Source organism: Pan paniscus, chromosome 7 (genome assembly GCF_029289425.2).
Source record: "Pan paniscus chromosome 7, NHGRI_mPanPan1-v2.0_pri, whole genome shotgun sequence".
NCBI classification, from domain to species: Eukaryota; Metazoa; Chordata; class Mammalia; order Primates; family Hominidae; genus Pan; species Pan paniscus.
The window spans coordinates 83,027,109-83,047,256 of NC_073256.2; the positions used below are offsets into that span (position 1 = coordinate 83,027,109).

The 20,148-nt window shown below is 36.9% G+C and overlaps 1 protein-coding gene across 5 annotated transcripts in view; it reads right to left on the reverse strand.

The window, feature by feature from the left end:
• ARFGEF1 (ADP ribosylation factor guanine nucleotide exchange factor 1) overlaps positions 1–20,148 on the reverse strand; it is a 143,884-nt gene that overhangs the window by 92,331 nt on the left and 31,405 nt on the right. For all 5 annotated transcript variants that reach the window (XM_055116633.3, XM_034966183.4, XM_057303025.2 and 2 more), the window contains 5 exons: positions 12,376–12,406; positions 11,163–11,319; positions 9,150–9,296; positions 6,375–6,554; positions 1,793–2,069 (listed from right to left, as the gene is read on the reverse strand). In XM_055116633.3, the coding sequence (XP_054972608.1) occupies positions 1,793–2,069; positions 6,375–6,554; positions 9,150–9,296; positions 11,163–11,319; positions 12,376–12,406 (792 nt within the window). The remainder of the gene's footprint in view (positions 1–1,792; positions 2,070–6,374; positions 6,555–9,149; positions 9,297–11,162; positions 11,320–12,375; positions 12,407–20,148) is intronic.

Sequence of the window (20,148 nt, forward strand, 5' to 3'; positions counted from 1 at the left end):
GTCACGCAGCTGGTAAGTGACAGAGGTGTGCTCCAAAAATGCACTCTGAACCAATGGCTGTCAAGCAGAATTTTCATTTATATCAGCTATTGGGAGAAAAACATCTTTGGAGCCAAAATAATCATCACAATCCCACAGGAAACTATGTCTTTCTAACTCTATATTCTACAAGGCTTCTACAGCAGTACCTCACACACGGCAGATGCTTCCATTCCTTGGGTCTTAGTCCATGTTGTTTCCTTGGTTGGAAAATTTCCTGCCCCTAAGGTACCTCACACACGGCAGATGCTTCCATTTCTTGGGTCTTAGTCCCTGTTGTTTCCTTGATTGGAAAATTTCCTACCCCTATCTATCAAGATTCAACTAAAATATCACCACTTTCTCTACAAAGAAATTTCCTAACTCTTCTCAGCAGAATTACTTTGTGCATGGCATTTTTAGGACACCTATCACATATTATACCTTATTTATGCTCACTTGACTTCCAGGTATGCTAAGATCACACTGAAAGCAGTGGCTGTATCTCCATCATCTTTTTAACCTCAAGTCCTAGCATGGTGCCTAAGACACAGTATGCTCAATGAAGGTCTGCTAAATGCATAAATATATAAACAAAAAAATAAATAAAGTCCCAGCTTTATTAGAGATTAGCCCTTTGAATCTGCCCATTATAAGCTCACAGCGAAAGTGGGGGAAATTTTGGCAAGGGCAGGCTAGACAAATGTAAATCATTTAAGTGGTATGGATTCACTATTAGCTTCAGTACTATGAATGCTTAGCTTATCGAAGTCATCCTTTTTAAAACAAATAGTAAAGTACTATTTTTAAAAGCATGCCTCTCAGAAAGCTGGGGGAAAAATGTAAAAAGGCATGTATTCATGCCACTACTAAGTTTTGGAAAAGGCATGGTTTAAAACAAAAAAAAATCAAGAGCTGAAAACATATTACAGAAATCCTTCCTCAAAGTGAAGTAAAAACACAGACTTCAGATGAACTGTAACTGACTCCTAACATGCTAGTTCTAGACAACCACACTGGAGAGGCAACAGAATTCTCATCATTTAAAAATGACATCAAGCTAAGGAAGGGCAAAGGGAGAACAACACAAACTCCCTGGTAGTTTCACAGAACAGCTAAAGCTGAAAATAACATTTAGGAAAAAAATAACTTCATGGGATTATTTTTACAGAGAAACAAATTTGTAAAATAAATATAATTTTTATAATCTTATAAGCATTTTCTTATACACTTAAAAAATCAGAGAACATCTCAATTTTAGTGATTACTATGCATCATGATTTTAAAAAATGAAAATTTCTATCAGTTGGTTACTCAAAAACTTTGTTTTTATATTTAATTTCAGTACTTTTTTTTTTTTACCATAATCATATTTTTAAAACTGGTAATGATTTTTTAAAATTTTCAGTCATATTCCAGAAAACCTTACTAGGTCACTTGTTTGCTATGAAACAATCTTAAGAAAACTGAAATTTCTATATAACATTTAACGGACATTTATGACCCTCTTTAGAAATATATCTGAGCTCCAAAGGAAATCTATAAATCATACTGCTCATGAGATGCTAATAAATGCAAAGTATCATTCATAGATATCTCGTAGGTTAGAGTCAAATTAATTTTACCACCTACAATGAGGAAAGTCCACAATTACCACAATGTGTCTGACACACTTATTAAATCATATTATCCTTTCAACATTTCTTCATCAAAACTCTCATTCCTACACATTTCCCTTAACACACACCCCAAACCCCCTTTTCAAGAAGATTACTTTCAGCTGCAGTTGCCTGATCAGCTTCAGTCTGTTCATTTTCTGCACTGGAAATATCAGATCCATTTTCAGGCTCTGTGTCATCCTGAAGACTTTTATCTACATCATTTGTATGGAGGTCAAGGTCCCCTTCGTGTTCTTGGGATATATGATCAACAGTCTGAGGTGGCAAATATCTAAGTTGAGGTGATTCAGGCTCGTGATGGCTTACTGGAGACTGTAACAGATGATGATGCTGCCGATGCCTTTCTTTTTCCATTTGTTTTGCTTCCTGTAACTGGAAATAAATAAAATTTCCAATATTAGTAAAATAAGTTGTTTAAAATTTGGAAGGATAATGTTACCTCCAACAATCCTTTCTATAAGGTGCCATTCTCTCTACGCTTGGAAATTAAAGTTTATCAGAAATGGAGAACATAAACTATACTAAAAACAATGAACAATGTTTACTTCTTAGGTGGCTGGAAATTGGCACATAAGAACAGAGATGAAAGACTTTCACTATATAGCATTTTCACTGTATTTGGTGTTTGTGTGAATGAAACACACACACACACATTCACTTTTGCTTATACATACAGAATGAAAGTCTATAAAAATACATAAGAAGCTAGTACTAACAATTACCTATAGAGGGTAGAGATTAGGAAATAAAATGGAAAACAAGAGTGGGAGGCAACTTTTCAGTGTTTATCCTTCTGGAGCATGTTCTTATGTCACCTTGTCAAATATCTTTTAATAAAAAAATTAAAATTACATTTAATAGAATTACAATGAAGGCTTAAATCACTCTGCCTAGCCATCTAATAATTATGAAAAAAACTATATCTACAAATGTCTGAATTTTATTTTAGAAAAACTGTCATTATTATGTATATAATACTATCTGTAAAACTGGCTCACAAAATGTTAGAAACATTAACTGGATCACAAGATTTCATTTTTTAGCACTTTATTGCTTTCACACATCTCTTTTGGTCCTCAAGACCTGATAAGAATGAGTCTCACAGAATTAATTTCCACCAAGATAAATCTTATACAGTAGTAAATATGAACATTTCATATTCTCCAGTAATATTCCAGGTTAGGTGGAAATGCCAGAATTACACGAATTTATAAAATAAGCTTGAATGAAAGGATTTTAATAATAAAGTCTGACAAGATTTGCTTTGTAAGGAGTTTTATTTTGTGGGGGAAGGGGAAAATTAAGGTTACCAGTAGCTAATATCAAAGAATTCAACATCTGGCTTAGAAGATTTTAGCAAATGTGGAAGTTAAGTCGTCTGTATGTATCCCATTTCCCCTTATTTTCTCTCCCTCTTTTCCACCTTTTCTATAATTATCCATAGCACAGAACTAAATACCCTTTGTAACACAATACATGTTCATAGCCTTTATCATAATTCAGTTCTGCAGTTGTTTAAGGGAAACTCTTTGCCTCAAATGTTCCTAAGATCTTCAAAGGTAATAGTCAAGTTGGTTTTGCTCGTCACTGTATAAGTGAGGCCTAGCACAGTGCCAGGAACATATAAGGAACTTAATAAAAAGTCTGTTAATGAAATCAAACCAATAAAACTTTGTTATTAAAAAGTGACAAAAATATTTTATGTCCTCAAAAAAAAGCAGCAAAACCACTGTTTGTGGCTGCAAAATATTAGAAATAAATTAATGCCACTACAGAGGAGAGTGACTTAATAGATAATAGGCTATATCCTAAAGTACTATCATCTATAAAAAAGAATGAGGAAGGTCTTTAAGGACTGATATGAAATGCTTTCTAGGACATACTGCTCAATGATAAGAGCAAAATACAAAAGAGAATGTATAGCATGTGTGGTAGCTAGTCTTCAAGATGGTCACCAATGATGTCCACCTCTCAATTTTCACTCCCTTGTGTAGTCTCTTTCCACAATGTACCGGTGTGACCGCTTCTGATTATAAGGTAGACATGTGGCTTCCGTCTTACATTCAAGGGGTGGAAAGAAGGGAAGAAGAGGAATGCAGTGGTAGGAATTAGTAGGAATTGGTACTTTTCTGAGTAGACCTTTTGTACAGCTCTGACTCTTAAATCCCAGTAATGTTTTACATACCTAAAAAATAAATAAGTACAGTTCGCCCTCTGTGTATCCATGGGTTCTACATCAGTGGATTCAACCAAACAGGGATTGAAAATACTGATGGCGGGGGGAAAGAATGGCTGTGTCTGTACTGAACAAACATGTACAGACAACTTTTTTTTTTGGTCGTTATTCCCTAAACAATACAGTATAACAACTATTTACAAAGTATTAGGTATTATAAGTAATCTAGAGATGATTTAAAGTATACAGAGGATGTGTGTAGCTTATATGCAAATATTACACCATTTTATAAAACAGACTTGAGTATCCACAGATTTTGGTATCCATGGGAGGGCCCTGGAACCAATCCCCCATGAATACTGAGGGATGACTGTAATTAAAACTAACCAGGATGTGACGAATACCAAAAATGAAAAGCAGAGAGTAACAAATGAGTCTAACTATTATCACAAAGGAACCTATTGCAGAGTGTGGGGAAGAAAGGAACTAATCTAAGTAACTAGAAAATAATATTTTGAATGGATAAGGCTAAAGACAAAAAAACCTGAATATAAATGCTATAATCTACTTAGTAAATTTGTTTCTCACACTGGTAATGATTAGCAATTCTAAAACTAATGGGTATAATAGGATTGAACAATCAATGTATTTAGAATACAAAAGCCATATTTCTCATTGTTTAGAGAAAGAAGTTTACAAATAAAGGGAGAAGACTGAAATGAACCCTGTATTGTTGCACTGGAATCAGAAATATCAGTATGAACACATGGTTTTATTACCTACATATGGAAAGTCACATACAGGTGTAGGAATTGAGTGGGACGGAAGGGATAGTATATAAACATATATTTCCTAACTCTATCTGCTGAGAGGCCTAGAAGCAATAACACAGAGTGACAATGAATACAACTAGCACTCAAATTTTGGTTTTTAAATACCATTCTCCAATCAAAAGAGCTACAGCTCCTTATTGAAGTGGTTGATTCCAAGGCTGAAGCTGGGAAAATTCAAAATGAGCCTGGAAAATCTTGAGAATCCAGAAAGCATGGAAGTACTCAAAAAAGGATGGGAGCTGGTCACAAGGGCACAGGGCCAAAACTGTAATAATTTGGGCAACAAAATAAGTAACTGTAGCACACATTACAACCATAAAATAAAATAAATATCTGTGATTACAGATTGATATAAATAATTAAATTAAGGGAGGAGAAATTCAATTAATAAATACAGAAGAGAGAAACAGGAAAATCATTAGGGAAACGCCACAATAATTAACTGTTGCCAACAAGATCCACTGACAGATATTAAAACTGAGGAAGTGAGGGGAGGATCTGAAGAGAAACAGTATTTGCACTGTCTTAAAATATCTCCCCAAAGATATTTATTAATTGCAAAAGAAAAACTACTAACTTTATAGTGGAGGAACCTGACAGATAACTACCTTAACCAAGTGATCAAGGTTAACATCACCAACATTAAGGTATATCAACATCATGAAGTCCTGACAAAATGCACTGAAAAGGACACAACATTGTCTCAGAGATATACTGGCAAAAAATGCACAACCTCATTCTAATCACGAGAAAACATCACAAAAAGTAAACTGAGGAAAATTCAACAAAATAAATTATTAGTATCCTTTTAAAAATAGCAAGATCATGAAAAAGATAAGGAAAAGTTGAGGAACTGTCACAGACTGGAGAAGACTAAGACATAAGAACTAAATGCATACTGAACACAATGTGGGATCCTGGGTCAAATCTTAAAACATTAGTGGGAAAATTGGTGAAATTCAAGCAGGGTCTGTGGTTTAGTTAACAGTATTGTACCAGTGTTAATTCTGCTTTTGATAATTGTACTACGTAGGTATGTAAGTTAACTGCATTAAGGGAAGCAGGGTGAAGGGTAAAAGGGATTGCTCTGAAAAATTTTTGCAACTTTTCTCTACGTTTAAAAAGAGTTCAAAATAAGAAGCTTGATGTTGATTTTTAATAGTGAAGACCTATGCATTTAAAAACAATTCTCTAGTTGCTGATCTCTTAACAATCAACCTGAAGCAGTTCAAAGTATAAGGAATATCATGCCCCTTTATCATACGGGGGAAAAAATGTATTTCATCAATACAGAAATATACTTTTTTAAGGCTTAATGAATAATTTTATTTCAGATTAGATTAAGTATTTTATAGCTACATTACACTCTACTAAGTTTGAATGCAATAAAAGTATTAATTCATAAGTACTTCCACAAGGAAGATGGCAATCAGCATATTTCACATTCTATTTGTGAACAACTAAAAATACTTTGTCCAAAGTTAAGTCGGTAAACCTTAAAACAAAACAAAATAAAACACAATCCCACAAATCTCCAGTAAGTGGAAATGTAAATAAAAGACATTCTTTTCTACAGGTACAAAGATTTCACTCTAATTACTGTAAACTCCTTTCTATATTTAATGCCTGTTGTGTTCTATACAATCTCTCTCTTCTTAAAATACTTACTGCTTGGTTTTCCATGCGTGCAAAGATAACATTTAGCATCTGAGTGAGAGTAGCTTTGGCTGTTGTCTGATTGATGAGATTTTTGCTTGCTAAGTAGATATTGTAACATGTTCTCACAGCTTGCAGTACAGTCCCTTCATGAATTTCTATGTGTTGTGATGTTACTGCAGTAAGTAAAGCCTTTAAGAAAAAAAAAGGAAAAAGTTAAAGAGATTTTCTTTTTCTTTTTTTTTTGGAGACAGTCTTTCTCGCTCTGTCACCCAGGCTGGAGTGCAGTAGTGTGATCATAGTTCACTGCAGCCTTGAACTCCTGGGCTTAAGTGATCCTCTCGCAACAGCCTCCTGAGTAGCTGGGACTACAGGTGAGCACCACCACACCCGGCTAATTTTGTTTTATTTTTCTGTAGAGATGCAGCCTCTCTTTGTTGCCCAGACTGGTCTCACTCCTGGCTTCATGCAAGCCTCCCACCTCAGCCTCCCAAAGTGCAGGGGTTACAGGCATGAGCCACCACACCCAGCCTTAAAGTGATTTTCTGCATCTAGAGTTTCAGCACAAAAATTAAGCATTTTCATATTACAATTAAAACTTTCAGAAACAATTACCACTTGCGGGTAGTATACACAGAATTTCTACTGGCCTTGAATATATCATCAACTGTTAAAATATTTGATGTTTTCCTCACTGCGGCAGTAATTTCCACATAATCTGAAAACCATTTAACTGATTTGTTTCAACCAAGGTTTCATTTTAATGAAAATACTATTTAACTTACTAAAATGCACAGCATGAAAGCTGTTACAGCAGAGCACAGATACGTCACATGAGATATCTGTTGAACTAGACCATCAACTTGGGAAGATACACATTGTGTCTTATTTGCCTCTAAATTTTTCTGAGATCTTTTTTAACACACTGAACTCAATAACTGTGCTGTTGTTGTTATTGTTGAAGAGGTTTATAAATGTTTTAGAATAAAGCATTTAAAATAATCCCAAAGTAGCTGGGCGTAAGTGCCATATACCTGTGGCCCCAGCTACTTGGAAGGCTGAGGTGGGAGGATCATTTGAGTCAGGGAGGTCAAGACTACAGTGAGCTGTGATCATGCCACAGCACTTAGCCTGGGCAACAGAGTGAGACTGTCCCAAATTAAAAAACAAATTCCTAAGGCAAATACTTCAATAAAATGAACAAATTTAACCTATGTGAATTTTCACATATTGGGTTACTTCCAATTTCTCAAGAGCAAAGACTCTTATCTTTTGTCTTCTTTATGTTGTACAATGCTATGCAGGGTCAGCATTAATGGGCATTATCTTAAACCATAAATGACATGAAACTATACATGATAGGTCAAAATGATCAACCCGTTTTTTTTTTTTTCTTTTTTGAGACAGGATCTCACTGTGTTGCCAAGCCTGAAGTGCAGTGCAGTGAACACGGCTCACTGCAGCCTCAATTCCTGGGCTCAAGTAATCCTCCCACCTCAGCCTCCTGAGTAGCTGGGACCACAGGCACACATCACCACATCTGGCTAATTTTTAAATTATTTTTTGTAGAGACAGGGTCTTGCTGTGTTGCCCAGGCTGGTCTCGAACTTCTGGGATCAAGCAACCTTCTTGCCTTGGCCTCCCAAAGTGCTGGGATTACAGGCATGAGCTACCATGCCCAGTATTTTTTTTTTTTTTTAGAATAAAGATATTGTATGGCTTCTGAAGTAAACGCAACTATAAAACTGAAAGGCTCCAAAAGGGTTGTATTCACACATGAAAGAACACTTCATATATACACGTAAAAACAATTTCAAAAGTACTGTACTATATATAGCACATGAAAATTTTACTGCTATAAAAATATACCACCACTACCATTAGCAATAACATTAAGAACTCAGTATCTGTAACAGAATGAAAACACTACTAATTTTTCTCCAAAGGAATTCAATCAAACAAGTACGTTACAGCACGAACTCAGAACAGGGTTTTGCTGAGCAAGTTCAATAGATGGATGGGTGCAACGATATCAGGAGAACTGGCGGACAAGTAGTGTCCACCTGGTAATTTGTGAGTTGAGAGGACAAGCTATGAAAGGTCCAACAGTACAGAAGAAACTAGAGGGGTCACAGCTTTAAGAACTACCCTAAAGTTTGATGGATGGAATATATATATACATATGAAAAACATGCCAGAAACAGAAAAACTTTGGAAGACTCTAGGGACTAAGTCTAAACTGAGACCTTCAAAAGAAGAGATATGAGAACATAGTTTTCCTCTAACAAACTCTTGGCATACAACATTAAAATCCCCTAATATGGAGTCTAGAAAGCATCCAAATGACCTCTTCTTTTTTTTCTTGAGACTGTTTCACTCTGTCACCCAGGCTGGAGCACAGTGGCATGGTCTCGGCTCACTGCAACCTCCGCCTCCCAGGTTCAAGTGGTTCTCCTGCCTCAGCCTCCTGAGTGGCTGGAACTACAGGTGCCCACCATCATGCCCAGGTAATTTTTTTGGTATTTTTAGTAGAGTATTTTTAGTAGAGATGGGGGTTTCACCATGTTGGCCAGGCTGCTCTCAAACTCCTGACCTCAAGTGATCCGCCCAACTTGGCCTCCCAAAGTGCTGGGATTACAGGCATGAGCCACTGAGCCCGGCCTCAAATAACCTGTATTATAGCTGGAATGCACATAAAATGATCTTTCCTAATGTTTTAAGGTGAAAGGCATCTGAATTTTGAAGATACAGATTATTAATAACAATTTTACTTTATATAATAATTACCTTTATTATCTGCAGCTGAACTCCTTCATCTGTCTGAGGGCCCTGAAAGCAGCCACATATTGTTTCAATAATTCTATCAATTAATTTTTTGCCTGGTGTTGTACTATCTGGAGCATTGCCAGTCAAGTGCCCATAAGCAATAAGTTTCTAAAATGGAGAAAGAAAACAAAGATCCTAAGTAAGGTAACAAATATTATACATACTAATGCAATATACATTAAAATTACAGTATACAATTGAATATACATAAAAATTTTTACACAAAAACATAAAGGTATTATCAAAGCCAAAGCTATACCAACTTTTTCTGTAGAAACTTTATTCAAATATGCAAAGTTATTTATACTTGTAATAATCACAAAAACAGAACAATAACCACAATAAAACCATCAGGTAATATTTTGAGAAAGTCAGGCCTTGGAGAACCTGTCTCTGATGAGTTAGAATTGCTTACTGTGGCTGGGCGCAGTGGCTCATACCTGTAATCCCAGCACTTTGGGAGGCCTGCTTGCCTCCCACATTGTCAGTCCACATTGGGTGGACTGCTTGAGCTTAGGAGTTCGAGGCCAGCTGGGCAACACAGGGAAAGCCCATCTCTACAAAAAATAAAAAATTAGCTGGGTGTGGTGGTACATGCCTATAGTCCCAGCTACTCAGGAGGCTGAGGTGAGAGGACTGCTTGAGCCTTGGGAGGTGGAGGTTGCAGTAAGCCAAGACTGCGCCACTGCACTCCAACGTAGGTGACAGTGAGACCTTGTCACAAAAAAAAACAAAAAAAAATTGCTTATTGCTTTCCACATAAACAAGGTTTTATTGATACTGCTTTTGTGAAAATTATCTTCATGCTTTTATATGACCCCCAATCTCTTTCCAAATGATTCATCAATATGTATAAAACCCAGTTTCCATATACTAGCTGAGATAAATCATAGATTTGTTCATTCATCATTATCAGTATACCCTGGAAGGAAGGCTTTACATATTATCATTCTAATTTTCCAGTGAAAACAAGATCACAATTCAGATGAACTTATCTTTAACCTATCCTTAAGGACAAATAATATGGTCTTTTCCTAGCTACTGAATTATAGTTGAATACATATAATTCCCAAATAGTGAGAACATCTGAAAAGAGAAGTATTCCTCTACTTAGAAACTTGTCTTACAAATATAATATCTATGAAGATCCTCTGTATATGTGTCAAACAGGGTAACAGAGTTCAGAAATTTTTCTGACATAAATGACTGCCATCGCTAAAGTATAGCAGTTAAATATTAAATTATATTAAGCTGCCCATATTAACCTATTGCTTCATATAAAACAGCAGACACTGGCCAGGCACAGTGGCTCACGCCTGTAATCCCAGTACTTTGGGAGGCCAAGACGGGCAGGCAGATCACTTGAGGTCAGGAGTTCAAGACCAGCCTGGCCAACATGGTGAAACTCTGTCTCTTCAAAAAAAAAAAAAAAACAACAAAAAACAAAAATTAGCTGGGCATGCTTACACACACCTGTATTCCCAGCTACTCAGAAGTCTGGGGCAGGAGAATTGCTTGAACACAGGGGGCAGAGGTCACAGTGAGCCAAGATTACGCCACTGCACTCCAGCCCAGGCAACAGAGCAAGACTTCGTCTCAAAAAATTAAAAAAAAAACAGCAGACACTTAGAAAAATTATTTGCAAATGGTGATGTATGTAAAGTCGGCAGCAGGTTAAAAGTATTACAGGTCTTGCATTTCACTGATGAGAAGAGACCAAATCAACACTTTTCATTATTGATAAACTTAGTAAAGATTTTATATCCCACTAAGTTAATGATTGTTATTATTAAACTAGAAATATCTTTTTGCAACTATTATTATCTGTCTTAAATATAAAAAATCACTTGGATTTTTTACCACAAAAAAGAGTATTCAAAGCTTTCATGGAAATGTCTGAATCATCAATGTGAGTAATGTTTTAGAAACACATTCGAAGTACACAGTTTTTAGAAAGTGCCATTTTAGACATACCTGTAAGCAATCTAGAGATGTACTAACTATGCGAGGACATTTGGACTGGCATGCCAACTCAAAAGGCAAGAAGTACTTGTCTGCTTCAATAAAATTTGTCTTTGATTTCACTGGTGGAAGGGTGCTTGATCCAGCTTTTGCTTCTCCATGAGGAGGACTAAATGAGAAAGAAAAGTCTGATTATAGCGTATCACATTTATAATATTGATGATAAACCCATGTAGAAACACAGAATTTCAGTTCTAAAAGGAATCTTGCTAAACCAGTCCTCTATCTTCCCATATTTCGAGAGGAAACCCAAGCCCAGAGAAGTGAAGTGGTTTGCCACATGGTCAAAAGCTAGTGGCCAGAGCTGTGACTAACCACAAGACACTGAAATCTTGTCTGCAAAACTGGTCTACAAAAACTGTAAAATTCAAGTTGCTTCTATTACAGAAATATTTTACTGTCACTTAACAAATTTGGTGTCATAATACCTTAAAAAGCAATGGCCTTTCTATTTGTCCTTAAGTCAAAGTGAGTTTTTTTAGTTATTCAATATTGTCCTAAAAAGGCCAACACTATCAAAAAACCTAGTAATTTTTCCAAATATGAATCAAAGTCTTTAAGAAAAGACTCTGAAGCCTATCTTATGGTATTTCAGAAGTATCTTTACATACTTATTTATATGAGAATCTTTTTGTATTTTTAAGTATGCTTAGAGCAGAGTCTGGTGGCTCATGCCTGTAATCCCAGCACTTTGGGAAGCCGAGGTGCGTGGGTCACTTGAGTCCAGGAGTTCGAGACCAGCCTGGGAAATATGGCAAAATCCCATCTCTACAAAAAATTAGACAGGCATGGTGGTGCGCTCGCCTGTAGTCCCAGGTACTCGGCAGGCTGAGGTGGAAGATCACTTGAGCCTGGGAAGCAGAAGTTGCAGTGAGCTGTGATCACACCACCGCACTCCAGCCTGGACAACAGAGCGAGACCCTGTCTCCAAAAAAATATATGCATACATTTTTATAAATATATATAAAAATAGGTTTTAAGAAATATAATTGTATTTATTGTTTTTATATAATTGTATTTCTTAAAACCTATTTTTACAGTTGATTTTACTATAAAACTCACATGCAGAGAATTTGCCACACTAAAATACAGATGACTATATTATTTTGACCAAGACTGACAAGTTTGAAAATTATTTTTACTAAAGAAAAGAAATCCCACAAACCTCTGTTTTTCAGTTTCCGCTTTTATTTCCTCTGAGGGGGAAAAAAAAGAAGCATACATTAGAAAACTGGACAGCAGAAAGACTGAGTAATTTCTTAAGTTTATAAACTCATTTGGAACTTCTACAAAAAGTTGGAAAGAATGCAAATTTAATAAAAATTAGATGCTAAAATTGTTTCATCTAAATTTTTTAATTTACACAAATAATATAAAACTATATGAATAGGTACATTAACAAACATAAGGATAGGTGAAGTTACAGATGATTAATTCCCAACGCATTTCCTTTTCTCAAAGCATTTCCTTTTTCATCAAGTAACTAGTTACATTAAGCAGAAGCATTAATATTAAGAACAGGGCCAAGTTCAGTGGCTCACGCCTGTAATCCTAGTGCTTTGGGAGGCCAACGCAGGAGGATCACTTGAGGCAAGGAGTCTGAGATCAGCCTGGGCAACAAAGACCCCATCTCTAAAAAAAAAAAAAAAAAAAAAAAAATTTAAATCAGCTGGGCATGGTGGTGTATGCCTGCAGTCCTAGCTATGTGGGGCAGGGGGTTGAGGTGGGAGGGTCCCTTGAGCCCAAGAGTTAAAGGTTACAGTGAGCTATAACCACTAGATTCCACTACAATCCAGCCTGGGCACAAGAACAAGACCCTGTCCTCCCACCAAAAAAAAAAATCACAACAGAATAATGTGTATGCTATACTGAAGTCACAAAATATATGGCAGATGTTTGGGGACAGGAGGAAAAACACCTCAATGCACCAACCTTGTGATTACCCCAGGGAGATTATCAGACCAGAACTATAACTTCTTAAATATGTTTGTGCATTGATATTTAACTCACTTTTCTATTTATGACTATACAAGGCCCTATAAAATACACATGCTCAATTTAATGGGAAATTTTCCCTTTCACTATTTATACTATAAGGTATCAGATAAATTAGACAAATCCTACCTGTAATAGAAGACCCTTAAATTTAATTGGCTGAGCACAGTGGCTCATGCCTGTAATCCCAGCACTTGGGGAGGCCAAGGTGGGCGGATCACCTGAGGTCAGGACTTCCAGACCAGTCTGGCCAACGTGGTGAAACATCGTCTCTACTAAAAACACAAAAATTAGCCAGGCGTGCTGGTGGTGCGCGCCTATAACCACAGCTACTCGGACGGCTGAGGCAGGAGAATCACTTGAACCTGGGAGGCGGAGGTTGCAGTGAGCCGAAATCACACCACTACCCTCCAGCCTCAGCGACAGAGTGAGACTCCATCTCTTAAAAAAAATAATAATAATAATTAATTAATATATTGGGGAATCTGGCTAATTGACTAAATCTGCCTGAAATTTGGAAAAAAGGTATTCAGATGTGTGCCAAGTACTACTACACTTTACATATACTAAACTTTACATAGACTATTACACTTTACATGCAACTAATGTATTTATGTTTGACAACAATCCTATGAGGTGTGTACTATTATATCTTCATTTTAAAGACTGGAAAATTGAGGAAGAGAGGTTGAACAACTTGTCCAAAGGCTGCATGGCTTGGACGTATGGCTAATCAGGTTTCAATATTAGGTAATCTAACTACAGATTCTGGTTTATTAACCGTTCTACCATATAGGTGTATCTGAGAAACTGAACAAACTGTGCTAAATTGGGGTATGATAAACAACTACTGGCCTATACATTTTTAACACTATCACTAACTGAGCATCTTTCACGTACCAGATACTGTATTAAACCCTTTAAAAAGTAACTTTGACAAATCACCTTGCTATACGATTTCTACAATTCATTCGCACAATCCATACAACTTATTCATATAATACATACAAATTTACTCATTGCCTACTGTGTGCCAGGCATCTGATGTTCAGTATTTCAGTTTAAGTTTTCTGTGAACCAAACCCCTTTCCATTTTATTACTGGTAGAACTAGAAGGCAGATAGTATAAAAATATTATCTGCAGCTATTTAAAATACCACGTTAATAAAGGTTCACAACGATATTTAAGATCTGTATATCAGTTACTAAAATTGCACGGTTCACCAACAGATACAATCAAAAATAATCTTTATCACTTTAAAATATACGTGTGGGCTGGGTGCAGTGGCTCACACCTATAATCTCAGCACCTTGGGAAGCCGAGGCACATCGATCACTTGAGGTCAGGAATTTGAGACCAGCCTGGCCAACATGGTGAAACCCCATGAAATACAAATATTAGCCGGGCATGGCGGTGCATGCCTGTAGTCCCAGCTACTTGGGAGGCTGAGGCACAGGAATCGCTTGAACCCAGGAAGCGGAAGCTGCAGTGAGCTGAGATTGCGCCACTGCGCTCCAGCCTGGGTGACAGAATGAGACTCTGTGTCAAAAATAAATAAAATAAAATAAATGTATGGATAAGGAGGAAATGCTGTGTTGACTGACCTAAATCATCATAAAATAATTTAAGTATTCTTCATTTTAAAAAATTATCATTATTTAAGAGGCTGATATACTACTACAAACCAGTAAGGCAGGAAAAAAGGCAAGGCAGGGGAAGAAGAGGAGCTGGCAGTTTTTGTTATAAGGTGAATTCCCATTTGTAAAATAATTACAGAATAGGATATTCTAGTTAAGTAAATTATACGCTAACTAGGAATATCAGAGGAAATGAAACATTTTAAAGAGCACTGTGTTTTGATACCAAATATCACTAAATAACTGTGAGCATGAGAAACAACTCTAACTTCACTAACTACTAGATAATAAAGGTTCCTTATATTCTAAAACATGGGTGAACAAAAGCCTACCATAAGTTTTTGTGCAGCCCACGAGTGGAAGAATAGTTTTTACAGCTGAACATCTGCAATCAACTTGATAGGGAAACTAAGGATCAGAATAAATAATGGCCAGTTCTAAGGTCAGATAACTGATAGGCGGTGATCCAGAAACTTGTTTCTCTAGTTGTTTTTGTTTGTTTTTGTGAGATAAAGCTTCGCTCTTGTTGCTCGGGTTCAAGCGATTCTCCTGCCTCATCCTCCTGAGTAGCTAGGCATGCGCCACCACACCTAGTTAATTTTGTGTTTTTAGTAGAGACGGGGTTTCTCCATGTTGGTCAGGCTGGTCTTGAACTCCTGACCTTAGGTGATCAGCCCGCCTCAGCCTCCCAAAGTGCTGGGATTACAGGTGTGATCCACCGCGCCCGGCCTTGTTTTTCTAGTCTTAAACTAGTGTATTACCCACTACATCGTGCTATATTTAAGCAAACTTGTAATAACTGGTGCAAATGAACTGAAAAATATCATTCTACAATTATCAGGATTACATTCCCCCCTTATCTGCAGGGGATATATTCTAAGACCTCAGTGGATGCCTGAAACCTCAGATTAAATCAAACTTGATTTCTGTCAACTAGAACATGTTTCTGTTCATGTCTTTCATGACAAATTTAATGCCTTTTTCATCTTAACTAAGTACTTATCATATACTATGGCCGTAATTTTCAGTTTGAAGTTCGACAGCAAAACTAGCAAGAATTTCTTTTTCCTTCTTCATAATTTCACAGACAGAAGATTCTTTCTTACCACAAATCTTAGTAACCTCAGCATATGATTGTTTTTTCTTAAGTTGAGAACTTTCACCTTTTCACCTAAAGGAAGCACTTCACAAGCTTCTCTTTGGCATATCTGAATTGCCAGCATCACCACTCTTGTGCTTTGGGGGTATTAAGTAAAATAAGAGTGACTTGAACACAAGCATGCCCTACTACAACAGTCAGTTGTGATAACTGAGATGGCTACTAAGTGACTAAATGGGAAGGTAGCTTATAGAGCATGGAGACACTGGACAAAGATTCACATCCTGGGTGGGACAGGGCAAGATTTCATCATGCTACTAAGAATGGCGTACAATTTAAAACTTAACAATTGCTTATTTATGGAATTTCTATGTAATATTTTCTAGCCAAATCAACACTGTTTATAAGGCACAGGACACATTTAATAAACAGGAAAGACTTTTTTTTTTTAAACTGAGTATATGCGAGTTATACCTGATCTCCTAAGTATATTAAACATCTCCCCTCATAATATTATTTTTACTATCAACTTGTTTAGCTGCTTTTTCCACTTCGACAGTACAAATACAACCCGCAAAATAATATTTATATGGATTCAACAAATTCTATTATCTATACACTATGAATTATTTGTATTTACCTCTCATTACACCAATTTTGTCTTATATATAGTATGGTTTACAAAGTAACAGCAGCTACTCAATGCAAACTGAAGTGGTAATTTAAGGAAAGCTCTCGAAAGCAAATGGATAGTTTTGTTTGTTTGTTTTGCTTTCCTTTTTTTCAGACGGAGCCTCACTCTGTCGCCCAGGCTGAAGTGCAGTGGTGTGATCTCAGCTCGCTGCAACCTCCTCTTCCTGGGTTCAAGCAATTCTCCTGCCTCAGCCTCCTGAGTAGCTGGGACTACGGGGTGCCCGCCACCAAGCACAGCTAATTTTTGTATTTTTAGTAGAGACGAGGTTTCACCATGTTGGCCAGGCTGGTCTCGAACTCCTGACCACAGGTGATCCACCTGCCCTGGCCTCCCAAAGTGCTGGGATTACAGGCGTGAGCCACCACGCCCAGCCACAAATGGATAGTTTTTAATAAACACATGAGAACCTACACATCCAAAGCATTGTCTCCTTCAAAGCAGTAACTCTAGGAGTCTATATATCAATTACCATAATGCCGCTAGTATTCAAAAATACTTATGGAATTCATCTTTTTGTGCTTCTTTCCTGCTTGGCTCCTCCTTTTAAATGAATAAACTCACAAAGGAAAATCATCTAGAAAGAGAATCAAACCAGCCACCAATTAATCACAAGTAGCTTTGAGCCAAGTCTGAAGAATGGAATGTGACTGCAAAACAAAAGTTCAGTATTTCTGTGATCTGTCTCAAACTGTGTGTGTGCAAGCACTGTTCTAAGAAAAGCTGGTGACAACAGGGATGAGTAAATGTAAATTCCACGGACAAGGAAGAAGAATGGAACAATCTCATTAACCTAGTAAGGCAGGGACATGTTAGGAAGAAAAGGGGTTCTGGCTTGCGTAACTCGATAATAGACGTACTTAGCCACAATGCCATTTTCTCAATGTGCAGGGGTAGAGTTGGAGGGGTAGGAGTGAAGAAGAGTTAATGGTCATGTTTCATTTTAAGTAACTGTGGGATATTCAAGTGGCAATATTCAGCAAGAATCAAGATTTATGAATTTGAAAACTGGGAGAGAGTGTGGCTGACTATACTTCCCAAAACGACCACTATGGTATCTGCCATACCACGTGTTCTTCTACATAGTGACCTTGCCACCAGGAGATATTCTAATTCCTCTTCCCTTAAATCTGGGCTGGCCTTAGAGATTCATTTATAACCAACAAAATGCAGTGGAAGTGACAGTGAACAACAGCTGAGGTTAGGTCAGAAAGGCCAAGCAGCTCCTGCCTGATTCTCTTAGAACAGAATACTGGCTTTCCAGGCACCCCCTCTTGGAGCCCAATGGCCCTGTTGTGAGAAACCCAAGCCACTTGGAGGCTACAAAAAATAGTTCCGTCACCAGTCCCAGCTGAGCCCAGCTTTCAAAGTCATCACCATCCAGGCACCAGACATGTAAGTAAAGATGGCTCCAGAGGATTCCAGTTTCTGGCCATTCACATCTCCCTCAGTCATTTCAGTTTGCCCAGCTGAGGCCCCAGACACTGTGGAGCAGCAGCATGCCCCATCTGAATTCCTGACACACAGAACCTGTAAGCATAATAAAATGATCACTGCGTTACACCACTAAGTCTTGGGTGGTTTATTATACAGTGATGGACACCTGGAATAGGAAAAGTTAAAGAGGCTTAGAGAGAATGGGGTTTGAAATAACTTCTTGGCAAATGGGAGAGACAGCTACCTAGAGGTACAAAAGGATTGCCAGGATCATGGAAAGCTCTTTTAATGTGTTGTGAAAATCTAGATAAGGAAACCACATGGTTAACAGATATAGAGCTTAATAAAATGCAGCTAGGGCTCTGTCCCCTAAATCAATTCCTTTGTAATACGCCTGGCAATCCCTGACTCCTCCCCTCAAGATGGAGGCTGAACTTCGCCTCTTAGGTGAAATATTCCACAGCCTCAGCCTCTTGCCCATTTGCCATTCTTACTCATCATCCCTGCTTATGTGCTCCCATAGAAACAAGGAACTATTTTTATAAGGCACTTATTTATAAAGCACTGAGATTATTTGCTTACCTTTGATTCTGAGCTACTTGAATGCAAGGAAATTTTTTAATTTTTTAATTTTATTATTTTAATGGACACATATTAATTGTATATATTATATATTTATGGGGTACAATGAGGTGTTTTGGTATGTTTTTACTATATGGAATGACCAAGCTAATTAACAAATCCAACTCACATACTTTTTTAATTGTAAAAACATTTAAAATCTACCTTTAGTAATTCTGAAATATATAATGCATTATTACTTATTACAGTCACAGTAGCTAAGATATGGAGGCAACCTAGGTGTCCATCATCAGATGAATGGATAAAGACAATCTAATAAAATATACACAATGGAATACCATTCTGCCTTAAAAAGAAGGAAATCCTGTCATTTGCGATAACATAGGCAAGATATTACACTAAGTGAAAAAATGGAAGATACTACGCTAAGTGAAAAAAGTCAGGCACAGAAAGACACATGATTTTACTTGTATGTGGAATCTAAAAAAGTCAAACTCATAGAAGTAGAGTACAATGAGGGTTACCAGAAGTTAGAGGAGGTACATAAATGGGGAAAAGAGAGATAGCGATCAAAGGATACAAAATTTCAGCTAGACCAGAAGAATAAGCTTTAGTGATCTGTTACATAGAACAGGGACATTTTTCATTCTTCTTTGCATTCCTAGCATCCAGCACAGTGTGAGTTACATAGTATGCAGACATTTAATAAATGCTACCATATTCTGGAGAACTAAAAGAGAAAGAAAAAATACCATCTTGTTCTTCTTTGCTATTTTCTTTCCTTTTCCTTCGCATACCTTCCCTACTTATGATTATTACATATAACATCAGGGGCAGAAAGTGACACTGTTCCTAAAGCCATCTGTTTTGAGTTTATACAAAGTGTAACCTCTACTTAGATTCATAAGTTTTTAAACAATTTAACTGGTTAGAAGAAACAAACTATGAAGCCCAGGTGATTTGGAGAAAAAAATACTTTTTGCTCATCAGCATCAGAGTCTCAGATACAGGGGTATTAACTAGCCTCTTTTGTCAAACAAAACAAAATCTTGTGAATGGTCTTAATCAATAGTTTTCCAACGTTTCTGACTGCAAACCACTATTCTGGATCCCAGAAAACACCTACATATATGTTATGAAAATAAAAAATTAATTATTATCCTTGTTATTCTGGGATATATTTTCATTTTCTATTCTATTAAAAACCAATCATAATACTAGCCATAAGCCACAAAATTGACTTCACGATCCAACTTTGGGTTGTAACCACTAATACAAAATACTTTGGTATTGTACACAAACCTATAGATTCAGCTGAGCAAACCCAAACAGGATAGAAATCCAAGTTAAGACACACCAGAATCAAACCCCAGAAAACTAAAGACAAAACAATCTTGAAAGCAGGTAGAAAGAAATGACATAATATCGATAGAAGAAAAATGATTACAGTGACAGTGGACTTCTTATTGGACACCATGGAAGCCAATGGGAGCTGT